This window comes from Littorina saxatilis, linkage group LG17, assembly GCF_037325665.1.
Source record: "Littorina saxatilis isolate snail1 linkage group LG17, US_GU_Lsax_2.0, whole genome shotgun sequence".
Classification (NCBI taxonomy): Eukaryota; Metazoa; Mollusca; class Gastropoda; order Littorinimorpha; family Littorinidae; genus Littorina; species Littorina saxatilis.
In genome coordinates this window covers 63,205,411-63,226,561 of record NC_090261.1, presented here as the reverse complement: position 1 = coordinate 63,226,561, position 21,151 = coordinate 63,205,411, and the positions used below count along the sequence as shown (strand labels likewise).

Below are 21,151 nucleotides of genomic sequence, written 5' to 3'. Positions count from 1 at the left end.
TGCACTTGTTATATCACCACACACCCGAGAGACCAACTTGTTTTATCACCACACACCTGAGAGACCAACTTGTTATATCACCACACACCCGAGAGACCAGCTTGTTATATCACCACACACCCGTGAGACCAAATTGTTATATCACCACACACCCGAGAGACCATACACACATGGTGACACAAGGGTTCCAACACGACCACCAACCACAGCATCAAGACTTTGAAGAGCGAGTGGTCCGTCTGGATCTCAACGGTAAACGTTTCTTTTTCCACCTTGACTCTTCCTGTGATGACCTGACCCGAGTTGTGTCCCTTGCACCTAGCTGTTGGGTCTCCTCCTCTCCCTTGGAGTCCTGGTGTACCGAGGTGATCACGCTGTCGGTGCAAGTGTCCTCCACTGCTCGGTACATGTACACCAGGTCTTGGAGACGGGGCCACGAACGCTGCACACATCAACATGATGTAGCTTGAGTACATACATTACCTTCACTACAATGTCTCAGCAAGATGGTTGTCCCAGCTCACAGACGACGGGACTAAATAACGTCTTTTAACGTGCAGGTGATTGGCCATGGTAAGGGCCTCAGCTGACAGTCCCAGTTGTTTGTGTCTGAATAGAAACACGCCAAATGTTCTCTCCCATAACATGAGTTTGGGGTTGAAGTAAGACAGAACGAGAGACAGAGCATGAGACAGAGGGATAGAAAGAGACTCAGACTCAAGATATTACTGTCCTTGGAGAGAGAGAGAGAGAGTGAGAGAGTGTGTGTGTGTGTGTGTGTCTGTGTGTGTGTGTGTGCGTGTGTACTCACAGTGAACAAAGGAACAACAGTTTCCACAGGTCCTGCAGGCCTTGATGCAAGTAGCACAGCCAGGTAACACACTATTGATTGCTGAAACACAGGTGTTGATGCAAGTAGCACAGCCAGGTAACACACTATTGATTGCTGAAACACAGGTGTTGAAATAATCAGGAAACACAATTCAGATTGCTGAGACATCATAATGGTGTCGATATAATCCAGTAACACACTACCGATAGCTAAAACATCATTTTTCAGATCACAACCTCTATAAATGCACCTCTTTGTAATACTCCCTCCTTTTCAAGACGGGATTTTCTCAGATTTTTGGAAGTGATAAAAGGGGGGATCTAGAAACGTGCGGCAAAGTGACTCTCACAGCAAGCAAAAGCATGACAGCTCACCATGGTTACAGCTTCAGTGATGACGATGCCCTTGACCCGACTTTTGTCGAAGAACTGCGTCTCTTGATGACGGAACCAGTATTGTGTTTTCACCTGCACACCCAGATTGGGCAGCACCAACAGAACTTCTGCAACAACACACGTCACACGGCTCAACACATTCCATGGACATTGACACACGTCACACGGCTCAACACATTCCATAGACAACAACACACGTCACACGGCTCAACACATTCCATGGACATTGACACACGTCACACGGCTCAACACATTCCATAGACAACAACACACGTCACACGGCTCAACACATTCCATGGACATTGACACACGTCACACGGCTCAACACATTCCATAGACAACAACACACGTCACACGGCTCAACACATTCCATGGACATTGACACACATCACATGACTCAACACATTCCATAGACAACAACACACGGCTCAACACATTCCCAAGACATTGACACATGTCACACGGCTCAACACATTCTATAGACAACAACACACGTCAGACGGCTCAACACATTCCATAGACAACAACACACGTCACACGACTCAACACATTCCATGGACATTGACACACGTCACAACACATTCCATAGACAACAACACACGTCACACGGCTCAACACATTCCATGGACATTGACACACGTCACACGACTCAACACATTCCATAGACAACAACACACGGCTCAACACAAAAAACCCAGACATTTTAGGTAAGAACTTAGTCGCAATGTTCTTTTTAGCTACAGGTCATGTCACTGGGTTGAGCGTCATGCAAGCGCTACCTTTGCTGACTTTGTTCAACAGTTGTACCCATGCGAGCGCTACCTTTTCTGACTTTGTTGAAGAGTCGCACGGCCAGCACCAGGGCAAGGACCACTGACAGCAGCCACAGCAGTCGCACATTCTGAAAACAAATTTGTGTCCCAATTTAATATAACTTTCTCTGTCAATAGTTTGCCATGCAGTTGTGTCTCCTGAAAACGAAATAATATTTTCATTCACGTCACCTACGGAATCATTGGAATTACCAGGTAAAAAGTATTACTTTTCACCACCCTTTAATCCCGCAGGGAGGACAGTTTAAAATGTAGAAATCTGACAAATCTGCCTGCAGACTTTTGAGGTCTTTCGTTTACGTACTCAAGCAAAGATTTTTAGTTTTACTTGCACATGCATCAGAAATTCAGAAGAAAAAAACGGACAGTCGCCGGGTCTGCCAACAAAAATAGCCTAGACATAAAACAAAAATTCTTAAACAGATTAATTATCCGCAAGTGCCGCTGTTTTGCCGAGTGGCCTTCCTTGAATTTGGCCCATTAACTTGATGAAAATCGTCAGCTTTACGCATAAAAAGTTGACTTAATCACAATTTCATGAAGTTTGTCGCATAAAACGTAACTGCCTATCAGTGGTAAGCTTTCAAGCTTATTATATATAGAAGCGCAGAACCTGACAAGCAGTTCGAGAAGAAGAAGAAGACTAGCAATACCATTTCATGAAGTTTGAGGGCCGCGCACAGAGTTGTGGTAACTACAAAACTTGCCACAAGACGCTTTGGTCGCAACGCGCAGTGATGTAGAATAAACTCGCTGCCCATCGCTCCGTAGTTCCGATGCTCCAAATTCGCCATTTTCTCCATTCAAAATCTCTCACTGCTTGTTCTGTCAGATGTACAACACTTCCACCAACGCAAAACCTGAACCTCCATTCAGACCCGTCGTCTGATGTGCTCTGAGAGTTGTCTTTCCAGGAGTTCCCAATACATGGCAGTTATCGTTCTTGCCGTGCAGACGAACAGTTTGAGATCAGTGCATTGTGCAAACCACAGACAGCTTTGTGTTTCTTCAACACTGGCTCTATGAATTCGAATAAATGCATTTTTCGACTCAACGCAAAGAAAGGCACACACATGCATTCCTTTTTACGTTAATGTAGAACTTTCATTACCCTTTTTTACGTGAAGTTTTGACTAAATAGACTGAGAATCGAGACGAGGTCTGTGTGTGTGTGTAGAGCCACACGGACATAAAAGAACCTAAGAACCTTTCTATGTTTGAGGCCAACGGCCATACCACGTTGAAAGCACCGGTTCTCGTCTATGTCTGAGGTGTAGAGCACTTTTCAGGAGAAAAAAAAACCCGGACAGATGTTTTTAATCTACGCATATACATTTTTCCAGATCATCTCCATAATTTTCCGACTGCACTGTGGTGATCACATTGTTCAATCAAATAACTTGATTTTTTTTGTCAAACTGTGTGTAATTCGGTGCACTGGTTTCCACGCATAAAATAACTCTGGAAGAAAATACCCATCACTTTTTGTTTCACCTCAAACAAATATTATATGTGCTTTTTTTTGTGCCTTTTTTTTTTTTTACAAGATTATTATTTTATTTCAAATTCATGATACTTTCTAAGCTGGAAAAAGGAACTTGGGGCTATGTAACGTACTTCTTTGCTACGACCATCTCGGAAACATCTCAAATCACATTGGAAGATAAGTGGCATGGCTTGCTCGTTGTGTCTTGTAGGACTTATATCCACTCTCAATGCCGATAGGTCAAGTTCTTGTGAATGTTTGGTTTTGTCCGCAATTAAACGTTCCAATAATGTTAACCCTTTCTTGTTTTAACATAGAGGGGGAATCGAGACGAGGGTCGTGGTGTATGTGTGTGTGTGTGTGTGTCTGTCTGTCTGTGCGTGTGTGTGTGTAGAGCGATTCAGACCAAACTACTGGACCGATCTTTATGAAATTGTACATGAGAGTTCCTGGGAATAATATCCCCGGATATTTTTTTATTTTTTTCGATAAATGTCTTTCATGACGTCATATCCGGCTTTTTGTAAAAGTTGAGGCGGCACTGTCACACCCTCATTTTTCAATCAAATTGATTGAAATTTTGGCCAAGCAATATTCGACGAAGGCCGGACTTCGGTATTGCATTTCAGCTTGGTGGCTTAAAAATTAATTAATGACTTTGGTCATTAAAAATCTGAAAATTGTAAACTTACATTTTTTTATAAAACGATCCAAATTTACGTTCCTCTTATTCTTCATCATTTCCTGATTCCAAAAACATATAAATATGTTATATTTGGATTAAAAACAAGCTCTGAAAATTAAAAATATAAAAATTATTATCAAAATTAAATGTTCGAAATCAATTTAAAAACACTTTCATCTTATTCCTTGTCGGTTCCTGATTCCAAAAACATATAGATATGATATGTTTGGATTAAAAACACGCTCAGAAAGTTAAAACGAAGAGAGGTACAGAAAAGCGTGCTATCCTTCTCAGCGCAACTACTACCCCACTCTTCTTGTCAATTTCACTGCCTTTGCCACAAGCGGTGGACAGACGATGCTACGAGTATACGGTCTTGCTGAAAAATTGCAGTGCGTTCAGTTTCATTCTGTGAGTTCGACAGCTTGACAAAATGTAGTAATTTCGCCTTACGCGACTTGTTCTATGTAACGTACATTACGTTAGCCATTGTGTTAGGGTTATTGTGACTTCTTTCAGTCAGCGAAAAGAAACTTTTTGCTTTTGGAAACTTGAGGTCAATGAGTGCTTTTAAAAAAAATATGATGTACTTTTTTTGCTTGTTTTTTGTTTTTTTACAAGATTATCATTTTACTTCAAATTTTGTAACATGTTTTGATAAATTTTCTACTCTTTTGAAGAGAAGAAGGTATTACCCACATCAAGTCAGGGACTTGCCTGTAATTAGGAGTAAAAGAATAACTTGAAACTGAGAATACCAGCTCTGGCATTTATAACGGCAAATCGATATAAAAACTATAATTTGATCAGCTTTTATAAAAAATTAATGGTTTGTTTTCTAAATTGTCCTTTACTTCATGTGCGTACCCCTCCTAGCTCCTCCCTCCCTCCCTCCCTCCCGCCCTCCTCCCGCCCCCTGACTAACTGTGACTCGAATAGGAGAGAAAAAAAAAAGGCGTTCGAGAAAAGACATGCAGCTTAGCTCAAAGTAAACGTCAGGGTTTCTCTGTCTTATTGAATGATTGACGTGTTTGTAGTTTTACAGATGTTCTTGTTTTGAGTCCTGTGCGCGCGGAGGGCTGGGGCAGGGAGGGGTTATTCCCCCTTGTGAAGTTGTGAAGTTATGGTTCTTCATCATCAGATGGTCGGAGCAAAGAGAGATACACTCTTTGGTCGGAGTCAGTCACTGCGGCCGCCCAAGTCAGTTGTAAAACCTTTCACTAGTGAGTTAAACCGGCAGAACTCCATTTGTTCTGGTTTTCGCCTGCCTCCTTCCCCCTTCTCATTTTCCTCACTAAGTCATTAAACAAAGAATGCAACTTTTCAACAAATTACTTGGCTTTGTCGAGTGCGCCCCAAAGTCGTTCGGTATGGTCGCTTGAGTCATTTCGTGTCGTCTGCTCCGCGGGGTTCTGAGTGCATCATTTGACGTCATCAAACCGGAGAGTGCTGGTTGGGCAACTTCTTGTTCTTTTTATTCATTTGCACAACTCTTCTCGTCTTCTTTTAGGGATGGGGGGGGGGGGGGGGGGAAGGAGGGGGGTGCCCCAACACGGGAAGGAAGACTTTTTAAAATCGCGATCGCCACGCGACAGCCTGTGGCTTTGTTGATATTTTCCGCAGCAAAGTGACTCCGCTTGTTGATTGGCTGAAAATGAGGCCGGGCATAAGGGAGCGACGATGTTGGTGTCAGTGCACACGCGGCTTGCGGGCGGAGAGGTGTTGTGAATGATACGACGCAAGTTTCGTCTGCTGGTGCTGCTGGCCACCGTTTGGTTGCTGGGCATCGGCTTTTACCTGTACAAAGCCAGCCAGGACCAGGTGAGTGGCCGATCTCTCTCTTGTCAAAGTCTCCCCACACTTCGGTTGTGGCTGTGGACTGTTTACTACCTAACATCACATCATTCATGTGGTACAAGCGCTGAAAGAGAAAGAGAGAGAGAGAGAGAGAGAGAGAGAGAGAGAGAGAGAGAGAGAGAGGCACATAGAGATCGAGAGAGTGAGAGAGAGGGAGAAAGAGATGGGTGGGCGGGATGCGGAGTTGCATGTACCCTAACAGAAAACAAGAAAGGTTTGTCTGGCAGAAGGGTATGCCCGTGGCACGCTCTTCCTGCTAATGGGTTTGTTAGCAGCTAACGGCATTTAGGCACTTGAGGTTTTCACGGCGCCACTCAGAGAGGCACTCGACTTGCCTCGTGCCAAGCCCTCGCCTCCCCCTCGTATACTTTACTGTGTACAGCAGCAGCCACAAAACGCTGAGCATTGCACATGTGGTTAGGGTGCCGTCACATCACCAGGGAAGTCAGTGTACATGTGTAGCCATGCTGGTGGGCGTCTCTACGTGCACGTGAAGGCTGGCTGTTAAGCTGTGTCCACATGTACGTGAAGGCTCAGTCTCGGTGTTAAGCTGTGTCCACATGCACGTGAAGGCTCAGTCTCAGTGTTAAGCTGTGTCCACTAGAGAAAGGGAGAATGTACGTTCTGGCTCACCGATTCCGACAGACCCTAAATATTAACGCAAAATAGGCTTCTGGACTAAACTTTTACTAAAATGAAACATGCGACAAAATCAGAAAAATACTGCATAAATCCATACAAAAAAAATACAGTAAAGTAAGGTTGTTTTGAACCAATGCCGGGTCTGTCGGAATCAGTAACCCAGAACGTACATTCTCCCTTTCTCTTATACAACATTCTTAAGCTCAATACGCTCTCTCATTTACAAACTTTACTTCATATGTTCTTTCACTGTTAGAATTATATCTGATACATGCAATGTGACTGTCTAAACGAATAGTTAACTCTTTACAAGTGATTCTATTTTTACTTTTTCTTCCCGTCCTATTTGAATCCCCTTTTTTAAAAACTGCTTTTTCAGATCTTCTATATCGAGTGGCTTGTTATATTCAGCTCGTGTTTTTGTTTGAATACTTGCTTTCTTACTTTTGTAGTCATCAAAGTCTGTTTGTATCTGTTTGAATTCTTCGTCAGAAACTTTTGAATCTTCAAGTGCTTTACTGATAGACAGTTTTAGGCTAGACAATTTTGATGATGCAAGAGTGGAAATGGATTCGTGTTTTTCAAGCTTTTTCACAATTTTTTTCATTATAGCTGATGCTATAAATGATAAACCACCAACTGCTGCTGCGACACCACCTAGGATTAGAGAAACTGGAGTCCCTACTCCGGTAGCTAACAGAATTGTTCCCGTTACACCTGCAGCTGATGCAAGGATAGTAGAACCAGTGCTGGCATTAGAAAGGCTGTTGTAAGTTGTTGAGTACTTACGTCTAGCGCGAGAATATTTTTCTAATTCATCTTCTAGTTGTTTTTGTATATTACTAATGTGTGCCAGTCTGAATTGTTGACTTTCTGCTGCACTTTCATCAATATTAGGATAAAGCTTCACACTGCTAGTCATCTTTTTAATGCAAAATATAAAATATTTATCTTAATTCTCACTGGCCAGTGTTTCTGCTAAGCTTTGAAGCTGTTCATTGCTTAACACCTTATCTGTATAGTAGAAAGCAATCAAATCAAGATAAGTAAGATTAATACTTCTTATTTCTGTTAAATTATTTATATCTGCGTTAACAACAACATTTTGGTTTGACGTCTGTTTTTTTATTGTGTTAGAATCCTTTTGAACAGCAATAAATACTCTGACTTCTTCAACATTTAATGGTCTCCAGTTGAGATTTATTCCTCTCATTAGAACAGTGTTTGTGGTTTCTTCCCTTTTCCTGACAACTATATCAAATATCATAGTTGCATTCTGCCCTATTGGAAGCTTGGGTATAAAATCGACAATGGTGTCAGCGTCCTTTTCAACACTTTGTTTTCTGTGAATGAGATAGTTGTTCTTATGGAAAGGTTTAACTGCAACTTCTCCCCTGCTGTTAATCGCAGGAACAAGGCTAACAATTAGTGGTCCAGCATTGATTGACTTACGGAATGTGTCGTCTTTTCCAACAAGAGTGTATGGACTCACAAGTTCAAACTTCATTTCCCAGTCAATCTTTTTCATAACAGGACTAAGTACCCATTTTTTATTCTGATGTTTCCACATGTAGAATGTGTCATCGACAATTGGATCAGGTACATTAACATCACGGATTTGACCTAGTTTGAGGAATCTTGGTTTCTTTTCATCGTCGATTTCCTTTCTCTTGTAATGACCAGTGTCTGTAAACTCGAATGCATACACTGCACCAACTTCAGCATTGCTCTCAAAGTCGATAGCGTCTGCTAAATCTTTCAACTCTATAGTTGAACATGCAACAGGATAAGCTATTGTAGGTCCACTCGACATTTTAATACTCAATATTTTATGGAACTATTTCCAATGTAATGTTAAACAAACAATCAACTGGTTGTCCACTTTGATTTTTCAGATCAATGTGTAGGAATTCATGACACCCTTCCTCCAAGTCCTTGAACTGAAGTGTCTTAAATGTTGGCACGTGCATTTTACAAAAAGAGGCATCACTCGGTGGAAGAATCCTAAGCAGATCAGAACGCTGATCATTAAACAGATTATAGGATGTGTTAAGCTCTCTCATGTGAACAAACAGTACACTGTTAACATCCATGTCAATGGGACGTGTTCCCTTGTATATTTTTGTAATTCCAAGCATATCAAGGAGTTTGGTTGGAAACTCAATGTTTACTTCTCTAGTTTTGGGCATAGTAAGAGTAGCAATGAGACTTGCATGATTTAAACTCGCTGTAATACCTACTGGAGCAAACAATTCTTTCTCTAAAGTGCAGAAGTCATAGTAACCATCTTCTACAGAATGTGTTTTACCATTAATTCTAACCCAGTTGTTAGCCTTTTTTTTACTGATATTATACCAAGTAACCTTGTACATAATTTCATGCAGTGCAACTTTCATTCCTCCATTTTGATTGTTGATAGGGTTTGCAAGTTTAACTGGCACACTAGTCTTCACATTTGTTAGTGTGATAAACATTTTTTATTCAACAACAAAAATGAGTCAGTATAAATTCAACAAAGACGTTAAATACAAAACTGGACCATATTACAATCCAAAGACTATTTCTTTCCATGAGTTGGACTTTGCTGTAACAGAAACACAATCCATTCGCGTTAAAGTGCCTGACCCATTCTATTCTTACCTAAATCCCCCAATCAAAAATGATAGTGTTCCAAAGATGTGGAACTCTCACCCAATTCAGTTCTATCAGAATCAGTTAAACTTTGCAATATTCTGTGCAACCACAGGATGTGGAGTGTCCTATGCAGACCACATGAATAATTCAAACTTACTGACAAAGTGTGTGTACACATTTCACGTTTACTATCAGTGCAGGAGAATCTTGTCTGAACTTCAGGCACCAATGCCGCATGAAAAGAGCTGGAACCCATTCAACAATAGGATAAACATGAAAGTGTATGAGCGTCTCTGCAATGAATTCAATATAGATTTTAAGACCGACTTTAGGCAAAAGCAAGACAAAAACCATGGCATGGGAACACTATATTTATGGGGTGTCCACAGGAGGTATAATTTTGATTACTGGCCAGGTCATACATCTTTTTCTTCAAATGTGCAGGTACAGTTAGGATCAATAGAACAACAGCACCACAATGCATGGACTACTTTTATATTAGACACCGGCAAAGGTTTCACTGGATCAGGTGTTGAAAGGATCAATGAATCTATCCGAACATATGCGTGGTGCTTGCTAGGCTCGCAGGCACAGACACGATCAAACATAATGAGAACAAGCACAGGGTTTGGTGCACAGAAACAGTTGTTATCAAATTTAGAAGATGTCATAAACTCTGCAGTTGATCTGCCTTCCAGCATCAAAAGGTATCAAGACTCTCTCCGTTATGCAAGATCAAAAGTTGACTTTGCTGTTGGTAACGGCCTTTACATGTTACCTTCTGATCTCCAGCTGCAGATTGGAACAATAACAAATTATAACAATGAAATCATTATTGCTAGTGACACCCAGCCGCTTGGAAAGGGTGAAGAACTGAATTCAGAAATCAGAACGATGTTACAGCCATATCACAATGAACAGAAACAAAGCGTGACAAGTGAAGATCACGCTGCAGGTGAAGATCATTCTGTCACTAGTGATGATCAAGCTGTTAGTATTAGTGATGATCATGAATCGCAGAAGACTGCTCTAGTAATTGGTGGAGTGGGTGTAGGCTTACTTTTGCTTTATTCTCGTTAGCAGAACACCCGCAATTAAAACTATTAGAGTCCAGAGATGTTCAGCCATGAAACCAACAACTTTACCTGCAAAAGATAACAGCCAGCTAACAATTGAACCAATGATTCCTGGAAGTGCATCCAAAGCTTTTGCTGCTAGTTTCTTTAATAGTTCTGCAATGTGTTTGAGTTGTTTCTTTACCCATCCCGGATCAGATGGAGATGAAGGTGAAGGTGGAGGTGGAGGTGTGACAGTGCCACCTGTGAATGTTAACACTAATGTGCTTATTGCAAATCCTAACGCAGTTAGTATACTAGCTATTGTGATTCCCTGCTCTCTGAAAAGCGTTCTAATTCTTTCAGCAAGAGTTGTGTCTTCGTAAAGGATTCTTTGAATTGTACTTTTTATTCTGCTGACCTGTGTTCTCAGTTGTTCTCTATTGTTACTTAGAACTTCTAACCTTATGGCTTTCTCCTCCTGCAAATCTTTTAAACGCTTAGAAATTCTGTTTTTTACTTCTTGTTCTAGGTTCAAATCATCAGCATCAGCAAGTTTTTGTTTCTCTTTGTTTATATCTTCATCCAGCTGACCTAGTTTTGACAGATTATTTGCTATTTCACCTCTGATGGTTTGTAGTGATTGATTAAGGGCTTCTATTTCTCTCATAGGTAATAGTTCATGTGGAGTCTTCAGTGAAGTTTCCTCAGAAAAAGAAGTCTCTATCTCTTGTATAAGTTGATCAGCCTCATCTGCAAGTTTATTAAGATCTTGCAATGGAACAGATTCTATTTGAGTAGCAGTTGGTAGTCCTAGTTCTGCTTGTTGAAGTAAGGAAACAACATGGGAAGGTGATGACCGTGTGCTAGGCACAATATCTAATTGCCTAAGTCGATTAGCAGTAAGTTTTTGTTTTAGTGAAACTTTTGATAGAAACTTAGCAGGATTAGATTTATATGTAAGTTGGACTTTTTCTCCTTTATCACTAGTTGTATATAAATGATTTGCTTCCATTTTGAACTGGTTTGGATCTAAAACATCAGGTTCTTCTCCTAAACTTTTGTAGAAATCTCTAACTTTACCTTCCAGAAGTTCATGTCGTGCCACCTCATAATGCAGTGAATGATGGTAGGGAACCAAAGGGATTGCTTCGCTCATGTCGTCCGCTGGCTCAAATAAATCTTCAAATCCACCTTCTGCCATTTGTAACTTATTTTTTATTTTGAAAATAAAAAAAGATGGCACAATCGTTCGGTTCTGTTCTTGATCCTTACAGAAGGCTGAAAGAACCTCTCGGGGTAAAAGGAATAAGGCAAACAGTTATAGTTACAAATAATCCTTCTACTATTGATCAGAATGAAATACTTACTGTTAGGTTTCCTAATCTAGGTAAGAACGATGTTATTGTACCAGGCACTGTAAGACTATCATTCAAATTAGAATTAGAATCTGGCTCAGATGCAAATAGGACTTTGGCTTATAATGTAGGAAGAGCAATTGTGAGGAAGATTACTGTCAAACTGGAAGGGCGGGAAGTGATGTCATTGAATAATGCAGATGTTTTTTTAGTTTACGCAGATAATTGGTTGACAGACAATGAAAAGAAAAACAGAGTGTTTCAAGGGATTCAGTCAGACAATGGGATAAAAGTTAGAATAGGAGCAGGAGATAAAGCTGACAACAAAAAAGATAACGCTGTCAATGTTGCTTTTGGAAACAAATTTTGTATTCCACTTGACTTTGAACTCATAAATTCACATCCTCCCTTCTATCAAGGAGCATTGCGTGACAGGCTGTCATACGACCTGACTTTCAATAGTTATGATCGTGTTATGCTTTCGCAAGACCCGGAAGCAAAGTATAAGGTGTCTGGAATTTCTTTAGAGTTTGATGTTGTAAACCATCCTGAACTGGCTAGACTTATAGAAAATCAGTACAGTTCTAAGCTGCCTATCTATTATGAAAGAGTGTTGAATCACAGTACACTTTCAAAAAGCCAGGCTGATCCAATCTGGAACATTAACTTGAATACACCAGCTAGGTCAATGAAGGGAATACTTATGTTGTTTGAGGAACCAAAAGATTCATATGAAAGGCAAATAGAAAAGTTTTACAATCCACTAATCAATAGAGTATATTGCACAATTGAAGGGCAGCCAAACCAAATATTTGCATCTGGCATGCTGCCATACCAACACTATGATGAAGCAAGAAAGTACTTTACTGGAGGAAGATTGAAAGACCCAACATCTGATCTTGTGGCTAAAGATCTGCATTTACACGGTGTTGGCGTAGAAGATTTCTTGACAAATAAATATGCGTTATGGCTGGATCTCAGAACAACTGACGACAACAAACTGCATGGAAGTGGAAGGCGAATTGAAAACGGATCAGAAGGAATCACAATACAAATTGAAAAGGAAGTAGGGAGTAGTAGTAAATCAGTTAAGATCTACGTGTTTGTTGTGTCAGATGCGCAGTTAAACATCTCTGAAAGCAGATTACAGGATATTGTTTATTGAACGTGTTAAAATGAAGTATCTAGATTTTCTTCCAAAAGATCCACACTGTTCTTTGATTTGTGGGGCAACAGGTTGCGGCAAAACAAGATATGTTTTGGATTTATTACAGACTGTTTACATAAATCACTTTGAACACATAGTCATATTCTGTCCAACCATAAAGCATAACAGAACATACAAGGAGAGAAAATTCATATGGTCTGATCAAAATATATTTATTGTAAATCCTTCTGATCGTCTAAATGTTTGCTTGGAGCATTATTTCGATCTTTTTCAGAACACACCAACACTGTTTATTATTGATGACTGTGCAGCAGAACGTGACATTGTTAGAAAGAAAAGTGCACTAGCAAAGCTTGCATTCAGTGGACGACATGCATTAATATCAGTTTGGATATTAACACAAAAATACAATGCAGTTCTGAAAGACTTTAGAGAGCAACTCAAAACAATAACATTGTTCTATTCAAAGGACCGTGACAGTTTTGAAGAGTGTCTTCGAGAAAATGATGTCATTGAAAACAAACAGGAGAGAGAAAGAATAAAGAATAATCTGAAATCTTCTAAGCACTCGAAACTGGTTTTAAAAACTGATCAACCAGTTCAGTATGTATGTTTGTAGAAATCCTTGCTAAGTTCTTGTCAAGTTCTTACTCAAGTTCTTACCAAGTTCTTGTCAATTTCTTACTCAAGTTCTTGTCAAGTTCTTACTCAAGTTCTTACTAAGTTCTTACTCAAGTTCTTGTTAAGTTCTTGTTAAGTTCCTACCTAAGTTCTTACTCAAGTTCCTACCTAAGTTCTTGTCAAGTTCTTACTAAGTTCTTGTTAAGTTTTTACTCAAGTTCTTACTCAAGTTCTTGTTAAGTTCCTACCTAAGTTCTTGTTAAGTTCCTACCCAAGTTCTTACTCAAGTTTAATTACTAGATTTTAATTTTATTCTGCATCAAAATAAAATGAACTGTGATGAATTGCTGATGCAGACTGCTACAGATATTGAAATCTGTGACAGTAGGACTATACCTGATAAAAAAGAAAGATTGTATTCACTTGCTGTTTGTGGAAAAACAAAACACTACCTTGGGCGGCAGTTAACTGTGGAAGAAGTACAACATCTTTCCTCAGAAGATATAGAAAAGTATCATGGACGGTATGAATCAGTGCTTGGTTCTAAGATGGTTAGAAGTATTGGACAGACTGTTATAGGTTTGTACACAAAGATTTTTGGACATTTTACACCTCTCGACTCGGAGGAAGACTTAACACATGATCTAACTCATGACCCTGTTGTTTCCAAGTCCCTCGAATCTCTTGCCTGTGGCCTGTATTATCGATTTGGTGCTTTATTAGTACCATTTGTTGCTGGATTAATTACTTTCAAACACATTAATTTTCAGAATAAAAAAGATGACAGATCAGTTGAAGCAGACAGTGGAGCAGACGAAAATACCAGAAGTGAACACAGTGACAAAGAAACCTGGTAGAGTAGAAGCAGGAAAAAAACTAGCCGAATGGAACAGACAAAAAAAGTTAAATCAAAAGGCAAAGCAGAACATTATGTCTGAAGTTGAGCAGACACCAAACATTCCTGAAGTGACTAAGGTCACACAAACTGATCAAGAATTAAAATCTTCATTTCTATCATACAGAAAAGTAGCTGTAGCAGCTGTTGTTGGAGGAGGTGGATACTTGCTTTACAAACTTTGGCAAGGCAAATATAAAGTGTCAGAAACACCAAAATCAGAAACACCAAAATCAGAAACACCAAAACCAACAAACAAAGCAGTACAAACAATAACAAAGCCCACAGTAGTACCTGCAGTGGATTCATTTCATATGGAATAATTTTAATATTTTAATTTTGATAACATAAAAATGAGTTCTGAAAAGACAATAGTTAATCTAGTTTATCACGCTGCAGTGATTGGAGGCTTGAGTGTAGGTTACACAATGCTGGGTAAAAGTCTCCTCAGAATGAAACCAGCCGACTTGGGAAAGTTAGACTTCGAAGACGGTGCTAAACTAATTGGTGTTGTGACAGCTTCCTTTGCAACAAAAGACTTCCTGGTGAAGCAAGGAATTATTCCAGAAAATATAAACATGTAAGACAATAAAATGGCTAGCTTGGTTATGATGGTGGGAGGTGCGATTGTAAATGCGCTTGCATTTTCTGGCAGCAACTATTTGTTTTCTAAACTGCAAAATGGTGAAGAGAGGGAAAGGCACAACAAAGCCATGGAACAACTGGCGAAAGCACAGGATGAATACGAGAAGAAACGAATTGCGCAGTTAGACTTTATGAATGATAAACTCAGGCAGCAAGGACATGCAAACAAAACCTTTGCCAATGTTGATGCAGCCATTCAAGAATACTATCTTGTAACTGGAAAGAAAATGAAGACAAGTGCTCCTCCAAAACTGGGTGACTTTTATCAGCCTTCAGAAGAGCAGAAGGTGGGCGAGATTGTTTTCATTGTTATTGGTATGGCTGTTGTTTACTTTATTGCGCGTGCTGTCAAATCTTAATATTCTGTCATTTAAAAAACCATGAGTGATGCTTTGTTATCTAAAATATATTATTCCCCAAAAGGATACTGGAAAGGAAGAACTGCTATTGACAAGCTCAGTGACGCAGCAGGTGTTTCTCAAGATATAGCAAAGAAATGGTTGTCAAAGCAGGCAGTTTGGCAGATCTATTTACCTGCACCAAGAAAAATTACACGACCACACTTTGTTAACATTAAACCGAATGACACTCATCAAATAGACCTGCTGTATTTACCGCATGACACAGTCAGAAGGAAGAAATATAAGTATGCACTGACTGTAGTTGATGTTGCAACAAGATACAAAGATGCTGAACCGTTGACAGAGAAAAGTGCTATAGCTACAGCTGTTGCCCTGCAAGAAATTTACAGACGTGGACCACTAAAGTATCCCAGAATGATTCAGTGCGATGATGGTAAGGAGTTTAAAGGAGCTGTCAACCAGCTTCTGTTAAAACATCATGTTACAGTGAAGAGAGGTATTCCAGGAAACCACAGGTCACAGGCTATTGTTGAGAGCTTTAACAAACAGTTGGCAGAAAAACTGTTTTCATATCAGTACCATCAGGAATTTTTGGACACAGAAAGTAAATTGCGTAACACTGAATGGGTCAAAAGATTACCATCAGTACTTAGAGCAATGAATCTGGAGGTATTTAAAGCTACAGGGTTAAGACCAGTTGATGCAATCAAACAGAAAACAATACCTGTTGCTCCAAAGTCAACAACACCAGTGGCATTACTACCTTTCAATCAGAAAGTCAGATATTTATATGCACCCGGTGAAGCTGAGGGTGACAGCAGGAAGCGTGCAACGGATCCAATCTGGAGTATTGACATTCATGAAATCAAGAGAGTAGTAGAGACAAATCCACCTATATATTACTTGAGAGAACCAGCACCGCAAAGAGCCTTTGTAAAAGAGGAATTACAATTAGTTCCACGCGGTACAAATGTTAAATGATTTTTTATTTCAGATTTTATAGTGTTAACAAAAATGGAAGCTCTGAGAAAGAATTCTAAGCAACTTCATTTTTTTAATTTATATTTTTATTTTGAGTTATAAAATCAAACTCACAGCGATGGAAGACTCTGTATTAGAATCTTTATCGACAGTATTTGACACCGTTGAATTACAAGTAACGGATCCTCAAAATGTGCAGTCCAGTGTGCAAGACGCCATTGAACAAATTCCAAACAATTTGTTGATTGAACCTCCAGTAAAAGTGCAGATAGTCAGTTTAATAAAATACAAAACAGTCAGTGATGAGGTGCTAGAAGTTCATGTTTCAACCAGACAACTAGCACTTAATTCTATGGCAGAATTGAATGGAAACTGGGCAGATGAAATGATGAAACGGTTTGAGCAAGCTGCAGAGGATGCAAAGATGAAAGGATCCGGATGGTCAGAAGGTGAAATTCTAAAAATAGAATTGAAGCTAAGTAAATTTGCCCCCATCAGAGGTAGAAGTTACATACCTTTACCTCCTACTCTTGTCAAAAAACGTGCTGTGCTGAACATAAAGAATGATGATGACAAATGTTTTATGTGGTGTGTTCTGGCAAGACTGTACAGTGTAAAGAAAAATGCAGAAAGAGTGTCTAACTATCATGCATACAGAAATAAACTAAACTTTACTGGTATTGAATTTCCTGTCAGCATTACAAGCATTGACAAATTTGAACAGCAAAACAAACCCATCACCGTAAATGTTTACACGTGGGATGAGGAAGATGAACTGAAACCAGTCAGAATATCAAAGAACTCACCAACGATTGGTGATTGTGATACTAACCATGTTGACATGTTACTAATGACTGATGGTGTAAAATATCATTACACTTTGATTCGTACAATGAGTAGACTGATGGCGAGCACAAGCAATCACAATAGTAAACAAGACTTTTGTAGGCGATGTCTCTTGCGTATTCCATCAATTCATGCAGCACTTATACACAAGCAACATTGTAAGAGCGTTGATGATGCGGTTGTGAAGTTAACAACACCACCGCCAGACAGCAAAGTGTATTTTAAGAATGTATGCAAACTACAGAAAAGTCCTTATGTTGTTTATGCTGACTTTGAATCTATCATTGTGCCATATGAAGGACCTTTACCAAAAGACCTACCTAAAACAGTAACTCTAAGTAATCATCAAGTCTGTTCATATGCATTTATTGTTGTTAGTTCAGATGGTAAACATTCTAAACCGCAATTGTACAGAGGACCTAATGCAGCAAAGAACTTCTTACAGCAAATGAACCAAGTGCGAAATGACTGCTCCAAACAACTGAATCTTTCAGACATTGTTATGAAACCTGAAGACCAAGAACAGTTTAACTCTACCACACAGTGTTGGATATGCGAACAAAGTCTAACACCAAACACAGACAATCCAATAGTAAGAGATCATGATCATGTAAGTGGGCAGTTCCGAGGAGCAGCACACAGCAAATGTAATCTACAATTAAAGTTTGATCCTAAGACTTGGAAGCTTCCAATCTTCTTCCATAACTTGCGCGGTTATGATTCACATCTGATCATGCAGGCAGTAACTGATGAATACAAAGCAAGATGCATTGCGCAGTCTTCAGAAAAGTACATGGCCTTTACTCTGAATAGTTTACACTTCTACGATTCTGCTCAACATCTGATGGGAACACTTGAGTCTTTATCTTCATCACTAACTGCTTTCCCAATCACATGTAAGTACTTTGACAGTGACTTAGTTAGAAAGGGAGTCTATCCATATGAATACATGGATTCGTGGGAGAGGTTTGATGAAGATGAGTTACCGCCAAAGGATGCTTACTTCTCACGGCTGAAGGGTAAAGGTATAAGTGACGAAGACTATGAACACGCTAAGACTGCATGGAATAAATTAGGATGTAATACAATGGGTGATTATCATGATCAATATTTGTTGGCTGATGTTTGTTTACTTGCAGATATATTTGAGAATTACAGAAGAACATGTATGAAGCACTACAATCTAGATCCTTCACATTACATATCTGCACCAGGCATGAGCTGGGATGCATTTCTTAGATTTACAGGAGTAAAGATTGACTTGCTATCAGATCTACCTACACTTCAGATGATTGAAAATGGACTACGTGGAGGAATCAGTATGGCTTCACACAATTACTGCAAAGCCAACAACAAATACTTGGACGACTTTGATCCTATGAAACCTTCTAATTACATCATGTATCTAGATGCAAACAATTTGTATGGTTGGGCAATGTGTCAGACGCTTCCACTTCGGAACTTTAAGATCTATTCAGGACCATTTTCACAATGTGTTGTGCTGACAATATTAAAAGCAGGCCCAGACAGTCGAAAGGGATGGATACTAGAAGTTGACTTAGACTATCCACTATCACTTCATGATCTACATAATGATTATCCTTTAGCGGCTGAGAGGTTAAAAGTAAACCCAAGAGAACCTCCAAAGCTGGTGCCCAATCTGTTTCACAAAAAGAAGTATGTGTGTCACTACAGACTGTTACAGTTTTACATTAGACATGGATTAATTTTGAAGGCTGTTCATCGTATAATTTTATTTGATCAAGAACAGTTTATGAAACCTTACATCATGAAAAACACAGAACTGAGAACCAAACCCAGTTAGCATGCTAACGTTAAATTAACGTTAAATTAACGTTAGCGGTAAACGTTAATTTAACGTTTACCGCTAACGTTAATTTAACGTTAATTTGCTCATGTGATAAAACGTTAAATTAACGTTAACATTTAACGTTAATCTAACGTTAATTTAACGTTAATCTAACCATAATATAACGTTAAAATTAACGTTAATTTAACGTTTTTGCAAACATAAAAATAACCAAAATAAAACCAAAATCAAACCATAATATAACGGTTAGATTAACGTTATTTTAACGTTTTTTTAACGTTTTTTGCTAACATAAAAATAACCAAAATAAAACGTTTTATTAACGTTTATTTAACGTTATTTTAACGTTTTTTTAACGTTTTTTGCTAACATAAAAATAACCAAAATAAAACGTTTTATTAACGTTTATTTAACGTTTTTTTAACGTTAGCATGCAAACATAAAATTAACCAAAACAAAACCATAATCAAACGTTTTCATGCAAACGTTAAATTAACGTTCACATGCAAACGTTAAATTAACGTTCACATGCAAACGTAAAATTTACGTTCTCCTGAAAACATTAAAATAACATTTGCAAATACAAATTTGAATTAATGCACAGAAAATTCAAGATCACAAATTTTATTTAAAATTTAAATTGTTGGGGTCTTTAACAATTCAATATGTGAATACTAATTTGATAACAGTAACACTTTTAAAATGTTGAACAATGCAAACTTAATTCCTTCAATTGCTAAAACATGAAAATGTGAACTTAAAAAATATTACAACACATTTTTCAGTCTCAGTAAAATACCACAGCATAGTATTATCAATCGGGCAGGCAAAAATTATGTGTGGACCTAATCTCATTGAAGCAATGCTACATTGACTAATAATAGTCTGAACTTGATAAAAAAAAATCATCAGCAGGCGATAACAGGATCAGCAATTAAGAATTTCAATCACAATGCTGGTATGGGTTCATCAAGGTAAATACCATAGGGCTGTGCAAACTCATTATCGACAACGATCATTGTTAATGACAAAATCAGAGATGAAAACAATACAAATTATTTGCACAATCACTAGGGACATCCAGATTCAACCTTCGTCAGACGAACATTCGTTGGTGGTGGGAATTTCCTCTCTATTTTTAACTTTGTGCCTCAATGCGCATGCGCTCGGGTTTTCGCGCCCACCACTGCTTGCCGAAGACCGGGATCTGCGTGGTGAAAAAGGCGTGTTTGACGAACCTTAATCAGCAATCTTTGCGAGTACTTTTAGTCCTTTTCATAATGTTAAAAATATGTTTTATGTGCGCAGTGTTAAAGTTTGATATCTTTACGACGCTTCTGTGGACTGTGCATCTGTAAACTGTTCATTTTGGAGGCCTAGTGCATGAACACGGATACCCACACAAAACTCAGAACTTGAGTCAACGGGCGACATATCCTGCCAATTATCTCCCTTGATCTCTCTTGCACAAGACACTTGTTTCCACTAGGCCTATTTTGTTTTAGAGTTGGGAGATTTTACAGGAATGAATCTAAAATTCGAAAAAAATTGTCAGTGTTGCGTGTGTACCCAGCATATTCAGATGTCTGGAATATTCCGATAAAAAAGACTCGTCATATATAACACTACTCGTCACGTCATCACTGTTTCGAAAAACAGACAACGCGCACGAAGAACTTCACGTAGATCTGGACCGAAATTGGAAAGTGGTGACCGTGACGGGATGTGACGTCACCACTTCAACAAACTCGCTAAGATCGGAACTCACGAACTTTTGACGAAGGCAAATCTGGATGTCTCTAGTAATACAAGCAAGTCAGTAGCACAAAATATGAGAAACAAAGGGATGTAAGCGCTATTAATGCATACACGTGCGACAAGCATGTAAAGTCTTTTGTTCATTCAAAAGCGTGTTATTCTCACAGGTGCCAAGAAAATTGCTTCCACATAATCTCACTTACTCTTGTTGCACATGTCATATAGCAGAGCAATTACGTCCCTTTGTTTCTCAGATCTTAAAATAGC

General features: G+C 39.0%; 1 protein-coding gene across 2 annotated transcripts; it reads right to left on the bottom strand.

The window, feature by feature from the left end:
• Positions 1-5: 5 nt before the first annotated feature.
• On the bottom strand, positions 6-2,950 carry LOC138953447 (phosphatidylinositol N-acetylglucosaminyltransferase subunit H-like). Of its 2 annotated transcripts, none has more exons than XM_070325259.1 (5): positions 2,714-2,950; positions 2,050-2,128; positions 1,207-1,334; positions 812-946; positions 6-442 (listed from the first exon to the last, which is right to left on the bottom strand). In XM_070325259.1, exons 1-5 carry the CDS (start codon positions 2,861-2,863, stop codon positions 212-214), a joined length of 723 nt encoding a protein of 240 aa, XP_070181360.1. In that variant the 5' UTR covers positions 2,864-2,950; the 3' UTR covers positions 6-211. The 2 variants fall into 2 exon arrangements, with proteins under 2 accessions (XP_070181360.1, XP_070181361.1); XM_070325260.1 differs by having other exon boundaries at positions 812-892.
• Positions 2,951-21,151: the final 18,201 nt, after the last annotated feature.

What these genes read in the sequence shown, in the direction of transcription:
- LOC138953447 (XM_070325259.1), bottom strand. Translation starts at nt 2,863, where the DNA reads ATGGAGAAAATGGCGAATTTGGAGCATCGGAACTACGGAGCGATGGGC. An exon ending in CCCTCAAACTTCATGAAATG is followed by an intron (nt 2,129 to 2,713) that starts GTATTGCTAGTC and finishes ATTTGTTTTCAG; the next exon opens with AATGTGCGACTGCTGTGGCT. An exon ending in CTGTTGTTCCTTTGTTCACT is followed by an intron (nt 443 to 811) that starts GTGAGTACACAC and finishes TGATGTGTGCAG; the next exon opens with CGTTCGTGGCCCCGTCTCCA.